At 36.5% G+C, this 14,652-nt stretch overlaps 1 protein-coding gene across 5 annotated transcripts in view; it reads right to left on the reverse strand.

Moving 5' to 3' along the window:
• The window catches only part of LOC113219509 (nectin-3), a 118,741-nt gene that overhangs the window by 102,988 nt on the left and 1,101 nt on the right, over positions 1–14,652 (reverse strand). Inside the window, exons 1-2 of one of the 5 annotated variants that reach the window (XM_026456887.1) lie at positions 12,118–12,455; positions 9,746–9,838 (exon numbers count right to left, since the gene is read on the reverse strand). The exons of 3 other annotated variants lie outside the window; for them this stretch is intronic. In XM_026456887.1, coding sequence (XP_026312672.1) covers positions 9,746–9,770 — 25 coding nt within the window. In that variant the 5' untranslated portion in view covers positions 9,771–9,838; positions 12,118–12,455. Of the gene's footprint in view, positions 1–432; positions 461–9,745; positions 9,839–12,117; positions 12,456–14,652 lie in introns of those variants that run through there. One more of the 5 variants, XM_023212821.2, reaches the window with a different exon arrangement.

The following is a 14,652-nucleotide window of genomic DNA, read 5'->3' on the forward strand; positions in this document are numbered from 1 at the left end:
AAAAAAAAAAAAAAAAAAAAATTAAAATAAATTTTAAAAAGGCTGTTTTATTTTTTTTTAATTTTATTTATTATTTTTTTGAGACAGAGTCTGGCTCTGTTGCTCAGGCTGGAGTACAGTGGCACAATTTCCGCTCACTGCAACCTCCACCTCCTGGGCTCAAGTGATTATCCTGCCTCAGTGTCCCAGGTAGCTGGGATTACAGGTGTGCGCCACCACACTAGGCTAATTTTTGTATTTTTAGTGGAGACGGGATTTCACCATGTTGGCCAGGCTGGTCTTGAACTTCTGACCTCCAGTGATCCACGCGCCTTGGTCTCCCAAAGTGCTGGGATTACAGGCGTGAGCCACAGCACCTGGCCTGGCATCTTCTGTTTTTTTAAAACACTACAAAAAAAACATACGTAATTTTGAAATGCTGAACACTTTTACCTCTCAGATTACACATGTAACAATGCTTGTAGTCACCACTTTAACATCATACTGGAGATCCCAGTCACTGCAATAAGGCAAAGGAAAAGAAAAACAATACAATCATTGAAGAGAAACAGGGCTTCATCATCGTAGATGGCATGCTTATATAGACGGAAAATCCAAAAGATTCCACAAAGTATTAGAAATAAGTGAAATTAAGCAAGGTCTCTTTACATAAGGTCACAGTACCAAAATGCATTGCATTTTACATGCCCACAACAGTGAGAAAACATTTTATAAATATTATTTATAACATCAAAAAGCCAAATAACTTGAAATAAATCAATAATTAAAATCAGATTAAGTTTAATCTAAAATTTGTAGTTATATAAGACTTCTACACACAGAACAAACCAGAAAGTTTCATTTAAGGAAAACCTCAATAAATAGAGAAACTAGGTTCATGGATTGGAAGACTCAGCATTAGAAAGATGCCAAATCTAGCCCCGCATTAATCCATATAAATTTAATGAACTCCCACTAAATATCCTGCAGGCTTTTTAAGAAGATTATTAAACTGCCACTAAATTTTATGTGGAAAGGAAAAAGGAACAAGACCAAGTACAATAAACCTGAATAGGTGAGCTTACTCCACCCAATATGAGGATCTATTATAAAGCTATAATGAGACATTATGATACTTGTACAAAGATAGAAAAATGGACCACTGGAACAGAGTCCAAAAAAACCCCAGGCATATATGGCTACTTGATTTATTATAAAACCAGCATTGTACAGCAGAGAGTCTTTTCCATAAATGGTGATGGCTGATTAGTAAATGGGGGAAAAATATGAACCCTATCTTATATAACCACAAAAATAAACTTTAGATGTACTACAGTAAAGGTAAATAACAAAGATTCTAGCAGAAAAAAAAATCATGATGGTGTGCTAGAGAAAGATGTCGTAAACAAAAGCACAACAAATTAATTGTAAAGAAAAAGACTGGTTTTGACTACACAGATAGATATGAAGGAACTGCTTTTTATTAACAGAAACCATTCACAGAGTAAAATGGCCAGAGTAGAAAATATTTGCAATACATATGATTAACAAAGGGTTCATATTTAGCATATATAAACAATTCCTAGGAACCCATAAAAAGATGAAACACAACCTAACTGAGTAAAAAGGATACAGAATGAACAGGCACTTCATAAAAGAGGACATTCAAATGGCCCATAATCTTAAATTTCAATCTGATGATGATTCCCTGAAGGGAATTACAAATTAAAATCATCATCACCATTACATGCTGACCAGAATGGTTAAAAGAAAAATACTGATTTTACAAAGGACTGGTGAGGATGTAGAGCAACTGAAACTCTCAAACACTACTGGTGGGAGTGTGAATTGTCATAAGCACTATCTGTCTGAAAACTCCAAAATCACTGATTTTCCTCCATTTCTTATATCCTAAAATCATTAAGAAGTATTATTTTACCTTTTAATTATCTCGTTTCTAAACCTTTCCCTTCCTTTCTACCATTACAACCCTAATTCAGGCCTCAATAATATCTGTATTTCTTAAATCCTACCTTCCTTATATCACCCCTCTGTCCTCAAACTTTCAGACACCCTATCACATCATATTCAAAAAGCACTCGGTCTGACTCTATTCTACTTCTTTCCATACGTAAATCCAACTGGTTCCCAGAACACATTTTGTTCTTTATCGGTTAGTCTTTCACAGTACCTAGAACAGTCTCTGGTAGACCTAGTGCTCAACTAAATATTAACAGCCACCAACATAAACTTACTACTGCCTCCACACCATCTTTCACGTTTCACAAGTTCATGTTATGCCAATTCATGCCTTCAATACTGACTCATTTCATTCATTCTTAGTCGATGTCTTATTCCATTTTTCACCACAGGTTCTATCCTAAGTCCCAACATCACTCCACACTCATTCTAAAAGTTTATCACTTAAATCACTAAAGAACAAAACCTTTTTGTAACTTCCCTCTCACACCTAACTTCCCTCTCACACCTAGAAGTGTCTCAACATCTTCACCTATCATTTTCTCTTCCTTATCTAGTAGAAAGAAGTGTCTTCCATTTCTAATACCAGCCTCTCTCATCTATTTTTTTAATGTTTCCACTTATCTCTTTTCCTTGACCTTGCCATATTAATGAGCTTCTCCTGCTTCTCTCCCAAAGACACAGAAGTCTCATCATATAATTTTTTTTTAAAAGTTTTTCAACTTTCTATAGTGGACACTTCCGGACAATATATTTTCTTGGGCTATGGAAACAACAACATCCAGTTTCTATGAGCAGTAATGCCAGTGTCAGAGACAAGGCTATAATATCCACCATCCAGGAGAGAGCAGGTAATGACCTTGACAAACTGACCCTCAATATAGTATCTTAGCTATGGTTCTGGATATAGTTCTAGATGCCTACCTTCTTTCAGTTCTTGATTTCCATACCTGAAGCATCCAATATCTTTCAAAAACTGTCTTTTAACCATGGGATAAGTTTCTGATATTTGTGAATAAAACCTTGACTGATGTCTTGGCTTGGGCTGCTGTAACAAAATACCATAGACTAGCTGGCTTATATTCTTTCTTACAGCTCTGGGGCATAAAAGTCTGAGACAAGGGTGCCAGCATTATCAGGTTCCTGGTGACGGCCCTCTTCCTGGCATGCAGATGCCTGCTTTTCTGCTATATCCTTGTATGATGGAGAGAAACAGCTCTAGTGTCTTCCTCTTCTTATAAGGACACTAATCACATCATGAGGCTCTACCCTCCTGACCTCATCTAAACCTAATTACTTCCCAAAGGCCCTATGCCCCCTAATACCATCATATTGAAGGTTGGGAGCTCAACATATGGATTTGCGGGAAAAGGGGAACACAAACTTTCAGTCCATAACAACTGACATAGTCTTTTTCCCTCACAAATTACTTTTTTCTCTTTCCTTTCTTTCCCAAGAGTTGTCCCTACTCTACTTCTTCACTATCCTGTCATTCACTATCCTTTAAGACAGGGGTCTCCAACCCCTGTACGAGTCAGTGGCCTGTCAGGAACTGGACTGCACAGCAGCAAGTGACTGGTGGGCAAGCAAGTGAAGCTTCATGTGTATTTACTAGTCACTCCCCATCTCTTATCTGTATTTACAACTGCTCCCCATCGCTTGTATTACCGCCTGAGCTCTGCCTCTTATCAGATCAGCAGCAGCATTAGATTCTCATAGGAACATGAACCCTGCTGAGAACTGCACATGTGAGGGATCTAGGTTGTGCACTCCTTACAAGCCTCTAATGCCTGATGATCTGTCACTATCTCCCATCACCCCCAGACGGGACTGTCTAGTTGCAGGAAAACAAGCTCTGGGCTCCCACTGATTCTACATTACAGTGAGCTGTGTAATTATTTCATTATATATTACAATGTAATAATAATAAATAAACTACACAATAAATGTAATGCACTTCAATTATCCCAAAACCATCCACTTCCCCTAACCCCAGTCCATGGGAAAATTGTCTTCCGCAAAACCAGCCCCTGGTGCCAAAAAAGTTGGGGACCTCTGCTTTAAGATGACATTTTTCTCCTAACCACTTTTACTAAAATTACTAAGAGTCATGAATGCCCTCACCTCTACTAAATGTATTCATTTATTTATCAACTAAGATTTTTCCTTGTAGAGTATTTTTCTCCTCTCTCCCTCTGATAGCTTATCCAATCAAAATACCTCCATCTAAAAAAAATTTCCGGCCCCATCCACTATTCCCTTCCCTCTTTCCACTTTTCTTTCTTCTCCCCCTCTCTCTCTTCTGCCTGTGTTCCCTTCTCTCTCTGAAACAGCTTATCCAATGCAAATACCTCAATCCTGATAATTCCCAGTTTCACAATCTACCTCCTACCCCTCGTGCCTCACCCTCCTATCCCCACCTCTCACAAATTTCCAGCTACAGCTCAAAACTGCACCACAAATGCATATGAAACCTTACTGGATTGACTAATCAATCATCTCATCATTCTTTCCTAGTTATTCCTAGTTATTCCAAGTTGGTTCCTATCTAACTCCTCCTTCCTGACCCACAGTGATATCCAAACACCGTATCATCTACTTCTCAGATCCAAGCCTCCCTTCAAATCCCTTTGCAAAATTGCCATTTATCTCTGTAATCCTCTCTTTTCATGGAACATCACAATGGTTGTCACCTTCACTTGTCTGTCATAGCTCCAATATATCTTTTACATTTCTGCCAGAGCTATACAATCTATCAACTCATGGATGGACTCAACAGTTACCTGCCTTCAAAAGCTCCTCAGTGGTTACCACAGTCTAACCTCCTCAGCAAAGTATTTAAAAATCCATGACTTCCCTCCATAAAGTTCATGCTTGAGTTACATGGGAACACTAAGTCCTTCTAGAGTCCTCGTCTCAGTGGTCTTTTTAACTTGGAACACTCTCTTTTTCATTGACCTTCCCTCACAAATGGAAATCTAAGCTATTCCTTCAAGATTCAGCTGGAAAATTAACTCCTCTAAGTCTTCTTCCATCCCTAAATTGGTCCTCTTTCTATAATCTGACAATACGTTGTTTAAATTTCTAACATAAGACAAGTCATTTTTGTTCACTGTTTTGTTTGTTGTATTTACATAGCACTTTATTGCAATTTAATTTCATAGCAATTCTGTGAAGAAAATATTATTGAGCCAATTTAACGGGGAGGAAACAGGCAGAGAACTGAGTTTAATACACACACACACAAACACACACACATATACACAGAGAAAGACATCTTTCATTCCAATGTCCTGACAATTAAGTTTTACATTTCTTAAGGACAAAGATTCCAAGGAGCCTAGCAGAGTCCTTTCTATGTAACAGATGCTTTGTAAGGTTGTGGGGTTGTTTTGTTTTTTGGTTTTTTTGGTGAGACAGAGTCTTGCCCTACTGTCCAGGATGGAATACAGAGAGGCAAAATCTTAGCTCACTACAGCCTCCACCTTTCGGGCTCAAGCAATCCTCCCACCTTATCCTCCTGAGTAGCTGCTACTACAGGTGGACTCCACCATGCCTGGTTATTTATTTATTTATTTATTTATTTATTTATTTATTTATTTATTTATTTGGTAGAGATGAGGTCTCACTATGTTGCCCAGGCTGGTCTCAAAGAATTGGGTTCAAACGATCCTCCTGCCTCAGCCTCTAAGGGATTACAGGCGTGAGCCACCGCACCCAGCCTGCTTTATGTTTTAAATATGTTTGAAACCACCCTGTTTTTCTATCTGAACTCTTGAAGACATACCTCAAAAGTCTCATTTTTAACTCTTCCAGTCCTTACTAATATTTCTGTAAACTATATCATATTACTCGGCATGTTGTTACAAATGTCATTTTATATATAAGCATTTTATATATAAGCCATTAATCGTACTCATGAGTTCATAAGCTTTAGAGGGCCAACATGCCTCATTCCACAGTGGTATCCTTTATACTCCCTAGCACATGGTTGTTGCTCAGTAGTCCCCAATTTATCCCTTGCTCAAATCTCTAAGTCCTTTTTTTTTTGCATGACGGATATAGATCATAAACTTTGATCTGTGACTAAACTTTACTTCTACTGTAATAGTAAAAATTACTTAACCCATTCCTGAAATATAAAGTTCATACATAGGTCAGGGAAGTATTTTAAGTATCTGATGGGAGAAAAATCTAGAGTGACTATTTTAGATGACTGTAGAGGGCAGCAAAGCAACAGTAGTATCTTCAAAGAAAACCATGTATTTTTCTTAGGGAACTTGAAATTTGTTTTTATATTTAAAGAGATGCTGTCAGGATTAAAGCTTTTGAAGGAAAAGGGACTTTTGGGGATGCCAAACACAAATTTCATCAGCTCTACTTTTATATTTAAACATTTTTACCATTAACTATAAATATAATGAAAATATATCAATGTCCAGATCCTTTTACATGAAAAACAAGCTTGATAAACAATGTACACTTTCAAAATAGCCACCATAATTGCTGAGTACTTTAAGAATCTAAAAGTTGAAAATCTTTTTTCATTGAAAACTGCCAACATAATCTATTTCTTCATTTTATTTTCTTAAATACAGAAAAGAATGTCAATAATCTAGATAGTCTTATTTCCTGCTAATTAGTATTACTAATTCTAAACTTGATATGCCTTTTTGTTATTCAAAATCAGTCAACTGTAGGGTCTATACCAGTTTAAAAGACAAAAATTATAAATCCTTTGGCACTGTACTAGAATACAACAATCAACAATGCAACACCTTGAAAAAGAATAGACATTCCCTTACTGTTATTTCAATATTGAAGCTCACTCTGCTTTTAATATGAACTAGGCAGAAAAACTGCATCAAGATAATCATATACTTACAATCTCAGAAGTGTTTACAGGAATGGGGAAACTACTATAAAAGCTGACATTAAATACAACTGCATTATTTGCATGTTTCTCAAAGATTGTGTTGGCGGTAATTTTTTACTTCCTTTAAATTTAACAAGCAGAAATGCAGCGTTTTAGAGTGACTGCTGTAGTCATTAACATAAGCAGGCTTATGATTTAGTGAGAAATGCTGCTATCATGTTTTAGCCCTGTGCCCTTAAAGAGAAGTATAGAACTGTTAGCTATATGCCTTCTTCCACTTGAATCTCTTCCAAAAAATTAAAGGAATGGAGAAGCACTTTTTTATTTTGCATTTAAAATAAAGTAGGTAGGGTATCTCTAAGCAGGTTTTAAAAACTAGGCAGTTTATTGTTAGACTCAGTATTAAATTAAATGTATAACCATGAATGATTATCTCTAAATCAAATTAGGAGGGAGTTTGAGTCTATAATGAAAAGACATTTAAACATTTAAACATTTTTATTATTAACTACAAATATAATGAAAATATATCAATGCCCAGATCCTTTTACATGAAAAACAAGCTTGATAAACAATGCACTGTTTCGCTGGGCGTGGTGGCTCACGTCTGTAATCCCAGCACTTTGGGAGGCCAAGGCGAGCAGGTCACGAGGTCAGGAGATCGAGACCGTCCTGGCTAACACAGTGAAACCCTATCTCTACTAAAAATACAAAAAATCAGCCGGCTGTGCTGGCAGGCACCTGTAGTCCCAGTTACTTGGGAGGCTGACGCAGGAGAATTGCTTGAACCCGGGAGGCAGAGCTTGCAGTGAGCGGAGACCGCGCTACTGCACTCCAGCCTGGGCGACAGAGTAAGACTCTGTCTCAAAAAAAAAAAAAAAAAAGGCACAATTTCAAAATAGCCACCATAATTGCTGAGTACTTTAAGAATCTAGCTACAACTAACTTAGAAATCTTATTGATAATCTCCAAAAACTAGGGCCTAAGATTTTCAGTAACAGCAATCGTATCTATCATGAATAATTCACATAATTACTATATTAAATTGATTTTACTACAGTTTACCAATACTAGCATTTCATTAATATTTTTTTCTTCTGAATTGAAACAACAGAAGAGTCAAGCACACTCCTGACATTCTATATAATGTTCTCAGACACTTAGTTGGAGTCCTAGTCCTGCATAGTTTTATATTAGCATACTTCCATTACAAAATAGACTATCTTAAATTTACCCACTTCATTCATAAAACTCAATTCCAGAGTCAGATGTGTCATACATAAAGTACAATACAACTCACAGAAGCTGCTAAGCTAAACAGATAAATAATATACAGCTGATTTTACAATAACAAAGCAGATTACTATTCTCCTAGAAAGTCAATTCTGCAAACATCTTAAATTCAAAATGGGTGAGGCAATGGGAAATAGAACTGAAGAGAGGAAAAATAATTGTTTTAAAAGGAAAAATCAGTGCAGAACTATCTCAAATATCTTTAAGTCTATCAACCTTTTCTAATTATCAAGAGTACAAATCTCTTTAATAATACATTCCTATAGTGTGTTCTGCATAACATAGCTTCTGTAACATAATATATATTACACCCAAGAATTTGTTTAATTAGTTTGTTAAATGGGATATTTTACTGAAGAATTTCTTAGACCATTAATAAACTAATTCACATTGTAACTTTCCATGAGGGGGTATATCATTAGCTTACCCTATTCCCAAAAGTATTAAACCATGGTACTTCTTCCAAAAACCTACCTTCTGAGACTAGGGTTTCACAGTAACACTTTAACAAAGACTGTTCTAAACCTGAAAGCATGAAAAAATGAAAACAGAATTGCATTCTCATTGTATGCAAGAAGTGATGAGGGAGGCCTTCCTGGAGAAAGTCAATCCTAAACCAAGACCTTCAGAATTTGATTAGGTAGGAAGGAAGAACAACGTCATTCTAGGCCTTATGGGTAAAGACCACAAAAGGGCATAATCCACTTTAGAGACAATTAAAGCTCTGGACTTGAACTATCCAAACTGGTAGCCACCAGGAATATCACACTTGACTACGAAGTGCATTAAATGTGGCTAGTCCAAACTGAAATGATCTATAAGTATAATATATCTACTGGATTTCAAAAAATTACTATGAAAGAAAATGTAAAATATCTCAATTTTTAATAACAATTGCACGTTGAAATTATATTTTGGTTACACTGTGTCAAATAAAATAAGATTAATTTTACCTATTTCTTCTTTTTTTTAAATGTGGCATCAAGAAAACTTGAAATTACATGGCTTGCATTATATTTCTATTAAAACATGCTGGTTTGGACTAACCTTGATTTCACCATGAAGCTCTTGAAATAAATACGAGTGCATATTACATGCCAAGCACATGGGAATACAAACAGTGAACAAAACAGTGAAGCACATTTCTTTCAGAAGATTGATAATATTTGGTCAAATCATAAATGAAAATGCTATAATAAATAGCACTTGTCGAGAGAAGAATTATCTGATGTTGTCTTTCAAAATACAAATGTCCCAATCCTTGGACTCCAAACCTCACCCATCTTAACAAAAACTGTTGATCTAGTAAGTCCATAGTGGGGCCTGGCCACCTTGCTTTGAAAAAGATTCCCTAGTAACTATGATTTTAACTCACACATCCTATCTTTGCAGGCTCTAGCTATTTGAGAATGGCGATTTACAGGCCCACTCCCTTTTTCTGTTATTTTATTTCTTATGATGAAACCTACGCTGAGAGCCTAAAGGGCCCCTATTCGGTACAACAGCCAACCTATTTAAAGTAAGAACAAGTTTGATTTTTTTTTGTTTTTATCATTAAAGTTGAAACCAAAGTTTTTTACACATGGCTCACATTCCAGTTTATGAATATCTACTCACAATGCAACAGGTCTTCCCTACTCATCTTATTTAGCAGAAGGAATGGTGGGCAGTCAATAGTCTTGCAAGAAAAACAATCTCCTGGATGCCATACTAAAGAAAACAGGTAAAATTCACAATATAAGTATATGATATCCTTTCTAAAACAACTATAGTACCTGCAATACGGCTATATCTAGACTCATAGGAAGCAGCCCTCATTAAAATTTGTAATTGGTAAGTTACATTATAGTTAGTAACTCTTTTAGGAAAAAACCTTGAAGCTACCCTTAACAAAGTTTCATAACAGATTATTATTATTATTATTATTATTATTATTATTATTATTATTTTGAGACAGAGTCTCGCTCTGTCACCCAGGCTGGAGTACAATGGTACAGTCAGAGTTCACTCCAGCCTCCTCTCCCTGGGGTTCAAGCGATTTGCCTGCCTCAGCCTCCCGAGCAGCTGGGATTACAGGGTCCTGCCCCCATGCCCAGCTAATTTTTGTCTTTTTAGTAAAGACAGGGTTTCGCCATGTTGGCCAGGCTGGTCTCAAACTCCTGACCTAAAGTAATTTGTCCTAAAGTAATCAGCCTCCTAAAGTGCTGGGATTACAAGCGTGAGCGACAGCGCCCGACCTCACAACAGATGTTAAATCAATAATTAAACTATATCAGAGTTTATTCTGATAAATAAAAATCATAAATTTTATAAAATTCAGTAAAGAACATAGATTCAACAATTTAAAGACCATTGTAGACAAAAACATATGAAGTAATCAAACATATGACAGATTAATGGTGCTCAGATTTTTGGGATCTGTGTGTATGGTACACAAAACTGTCTTTAAAGTTTCATTATTGACTTAAGGGTTATTTGATTTTAACCTACATTTACATATTAATAGTAATTATTAACTGTCTCATCTTTGCAAACCATGTAGTGTTTGTCAATTTTTATGAAGATTTTAAGATTACAGAATATGTTATAGCAATGTATTATTTACTCACTAATTTTTAATGGTAAAGTTACATAATGTCAAAATGCTCTCTTTTAACAATGATTGTCATAAAAAGCTTCCCTTCAATAATTTTCAAGTAATTAACAATAACCCATAAGTTTTATCCCTTAACTATACACATACAAAACATACATCGGAATTGCCAAATTACTAAATTGTAAATAGATGTAAGTATAAGTGACATAAACAAGGTAAAATATATTAACACACACAATTGCCCAGCTTTTCCAATTCTTATTTCTGATGTAGATAGCTGCAAGAAAGAAAGATTTGATCTTTTCTGCTTGCTTCTAAATTTGTGTTGCTTTCCAAAAATATCTGTTTAGGATGCAGAAAGACTCATACAGGCAATATGTACTACAGAACCCAACTGATACCATCATTAACTTAAAGCAGAAGCAAATTTTGAGTCCCTTCTCCCAACTTCTATCTTCAGTATAATCACTAACATTCTAAGTGACCTTATGGAACTGCCAAATCTTAATATGCACTGGACATCATTAAGGGAATAGTCAACTAGGTTCCATACAATTATATAATTGAATTAATTTGACTATATTCTAATATTCTGAACACTCATCATCTGTATATTTATATAAATTTAACAAATATTTGAAGATCACTGGGCTAAGACTCAATATAAAGATGTAAAGTACAAATACAGCAAGTCAATTTGAAAACTCAGGGCCGGGCGCGGTGGCTCAAGCCTGCAATCCCAGCACTTTGGGAGGCCGAGACGGGCGGATCACGAGGTCAGGAGATCAAGACCATTCTGGCTAACACGGTGAAACCCCGTCTCTACTAAAAACTACAAAACACTAGCCGGGCGAGGTGGCGGCGCCTGTAGTCCCAGCTACCCGGGAGGCTGAGGCAGGAGAATGGCGTGAACCAGGGAGGCAGAGCTTGCAGTGAGCTGAGATCAGGCCACAGCACTCCAGCCTGGGTGACAGAGCGAGACTCCGTCTCAAAAAAAAAAAAAAAGAAAACTCAATTATTCAGCACATTGGTGTAGAATTTAAGAATCACTAATACCAGCCTGGTTAGTTTATGCTGTGCAATATAATAAATGCTAACATTTGAGTGTTACTATATTTCATGCACTCTCCTAAGTGTTTTATTCTATTCCGTCATTTAATCCTCACAAGATCTCTATCAGCAAGGTAGTAATGTTATGTCCTTTTAAAACAAGAGAAACTTCAAGTTTCCAAGGTTAAATAACTTGTCAATGATTTACAGCTAGAAAGAGAGAGAAAGGGAGGAAGGAAGGGAAGGACAGGGAGGGAAGGAAGAAGACATCTCAATAAGATCTTTTAAAAGATGATTTTTTTAAAGTACTTTTTTTTTTCATTGAACATTGATAAGTGTTTACCTCATTAGTTGTCCTGTTTCCGGGCAAATCAAAATACCTCATAAACACCAAACTGTTCTACAATCATGCTTCCTTTAGGTCGATCACAAAGTTATAAGCATCTTGAAGCCAGGACTCTGTCTTATGCGTGTGTTATGTTCCCAAGCCTATCAAGTAGTCAAAGTGCTGTTAAAAGTTCCACATCACATCAGATCTTCTTTTCTGTGCTCTTTTAAACATCCATCTTAACATGAAACCTTGCTGAAAATGGAAAGAGGCGTAGAATCCCAGAGCCAAATGAGACCTTACAAAGGTCAAACAGTCTACCTAGTTATTGATCATGACCATACCCATGCTAATATTCTCTATGTCTCAAAAAAAAAATGTGAGAAGTGAAAGTGAGATAAATCTGATCATCTATGAATTGACTATTGCCATCATAAAGAAACTTAGAATTTCGTAATTAAATGACGTTTATCAAGTCAGATGATGATGTAAGCCCAGCACCCTTGACACTTATATTTCTTAGGCTTAAAAACAAAACAAAACAAAACAAAAACCTGGCAATTTGACAACCTGTAAAATTCTCATTTTAAAAGTTCAGTTCTCCAAATAAAATAATGCACACCCCCGAAACAAACGGCCAGCAAGCCTGATATAAACATTTTTATAGCCTTCAGAATATCAGATCCACCAGTTTTGATGGATATTTTTAACAGTTAAATTAACAAGATAAAGTTAAGACCACGCTACGTATCAAACATATCAAAATATCAAAAATAGCAGCAAAAAGAAAAATCTGTATGTGATAAAACAGCATTCTCATCAACAGATCATCAGCTATAGTCATCTTTTTCAAGCTTAAAACTCTTTTCAACTCTAAAACTAGCTCCACGCAAATATTAATTACATGCCAAACCTTGAAAGTAGTACTATGAATGTCACTGTAACTAACAGGAGTTAAATCAACAACTTGTTAGACTTAACAGCTTACTGGAAGAAAATTTTGCTTCCATACCACTAAGCTTCCATAAGTCACAACAACTGTGCCCTATTCAAAGACTGAATTCCAAAATAAAGGTTGATGGAAAAAACTCATCATAAGGGTTCACAAATTAGGGTGTTATAACACTATAAGCCAAAAAAGGAAGCTGTTTTAAATGAGTAGCACACAGGAATACAAAACTAGTGTCTACCCCTACAACAAGAAGAGTTGACTCTAAACACTACACCTGCTTTAAAACACAGTCCATTTGCCTACACTGCTTAAGTTTTAACATTAGGCTCTGAATTAAAATATCAAGTCCTTCCAATGCTACATTATTGAGGAAATTTTTAAAAAGTGTTTTCTTCTTCCATGGGAAAACCAATGTGTTCTTTCAAAAACTAATCAACAATTCATTTTCACAACCACTAAGAAATTATCATGTAAATAATTCCTGCATCAGCTATGCATACTACCTGGCTTCGGTCTTCCACAGAGCTTTGCCTAACTAGATCTGCCTCTGTAGAGGTATATTCTCTCAGTCCTTAACATAAACGAAGTCAGGATAGTAAACTCGTAATGTCCCCTCCAACTATCCTGTCACTCAACTGTAAGCAACATCCCCAATTCTCCTTCATGGAATAGAACAGCACACAAATTCAATCTAGACTCTAGCATCAATTTAAAAAGGTATACAGCATTAAGAACTTTGTCTTGGAATCAAGTATCTGGGGAGTCGGCATACAGAAACAGTGTACAATTAATAACATTCCATTTATCATACTATACTTTGTGTAAATCAGATTTCATTACAGTGCTGGAAACGTGGTGGTAAACTGGAAGTGGAAATTCTCAGCCTAGACGAGACACTCAATCCCATCATGCAAACTTTGCTTCCCTCATAAGCAACTACCCTGACTCACCTACCGTGTAATAGGATTCTCCTCCTCCTAAATCACACTATCCAAGAAATTTGCACACATCTCTTTTAACAAATACTAGTAAAACTTCAGTTCACCGTTTCACGAAATACTGAAAACCAATCTTTGAGCAAGGTTAAGCTCTGCCCCTCTACTTTTCTTACCAAGAGCCCTCAAATAATGTCTCGCAGTGTTCTGATACTCCTCTCTCACCAAAGGCTGGTGTCCTTATTTTCCCAAATCACTGCCTTCCATTAATTACCACTTAAGTCCATTTCTCTTGCATGAAAGGCAGACTTTTTTTTTTTTTTTTTTTTTTTAGCACGATCCTTAATAAGTAGGCTTCTGGTCTGGCATACCTGGGAACAAAACTCACAGAGACTATCTCCCAAATATGACAGGAAAACAGGAACACAACACGAGGGAAAGGATGGGGAACAGGCGCGTGACTGTTTTGGTTAGAACAGCCGGGGCACACAGTCCATGAAATTAGGTATTTAACACGTAAATCTTGTTCCTGGGGGCTGGTAAAATAAGCACGGGCAGTATGAGAGACGTCCCACAAGCTGGAAGGCAGGGACGAGGCTCAAACTAGAGAGATCCAGAAGCTGCCAGGGCAGAGCCGGCGCGGGGGGGGGGGGGGGGGGGGGG

The sequence above is a fragment of the Piliocolobus tephrosceles genome, chromosome 2 (assembly GCF_002776525.5).
Source record: "Piliocolobus tephrosceles isolate RC106 chromosome 2, ASM277652v3, whole genome shotgun sequence".
In the NCBI taxonomy this organism is placed as follows: domain Eukaryota; kingdom Metazoa; phylum Chordata; class Mammalia; order Primates; family Cercopithecidae; genus Piliocolobus; species Piliocolobus tephrosceles.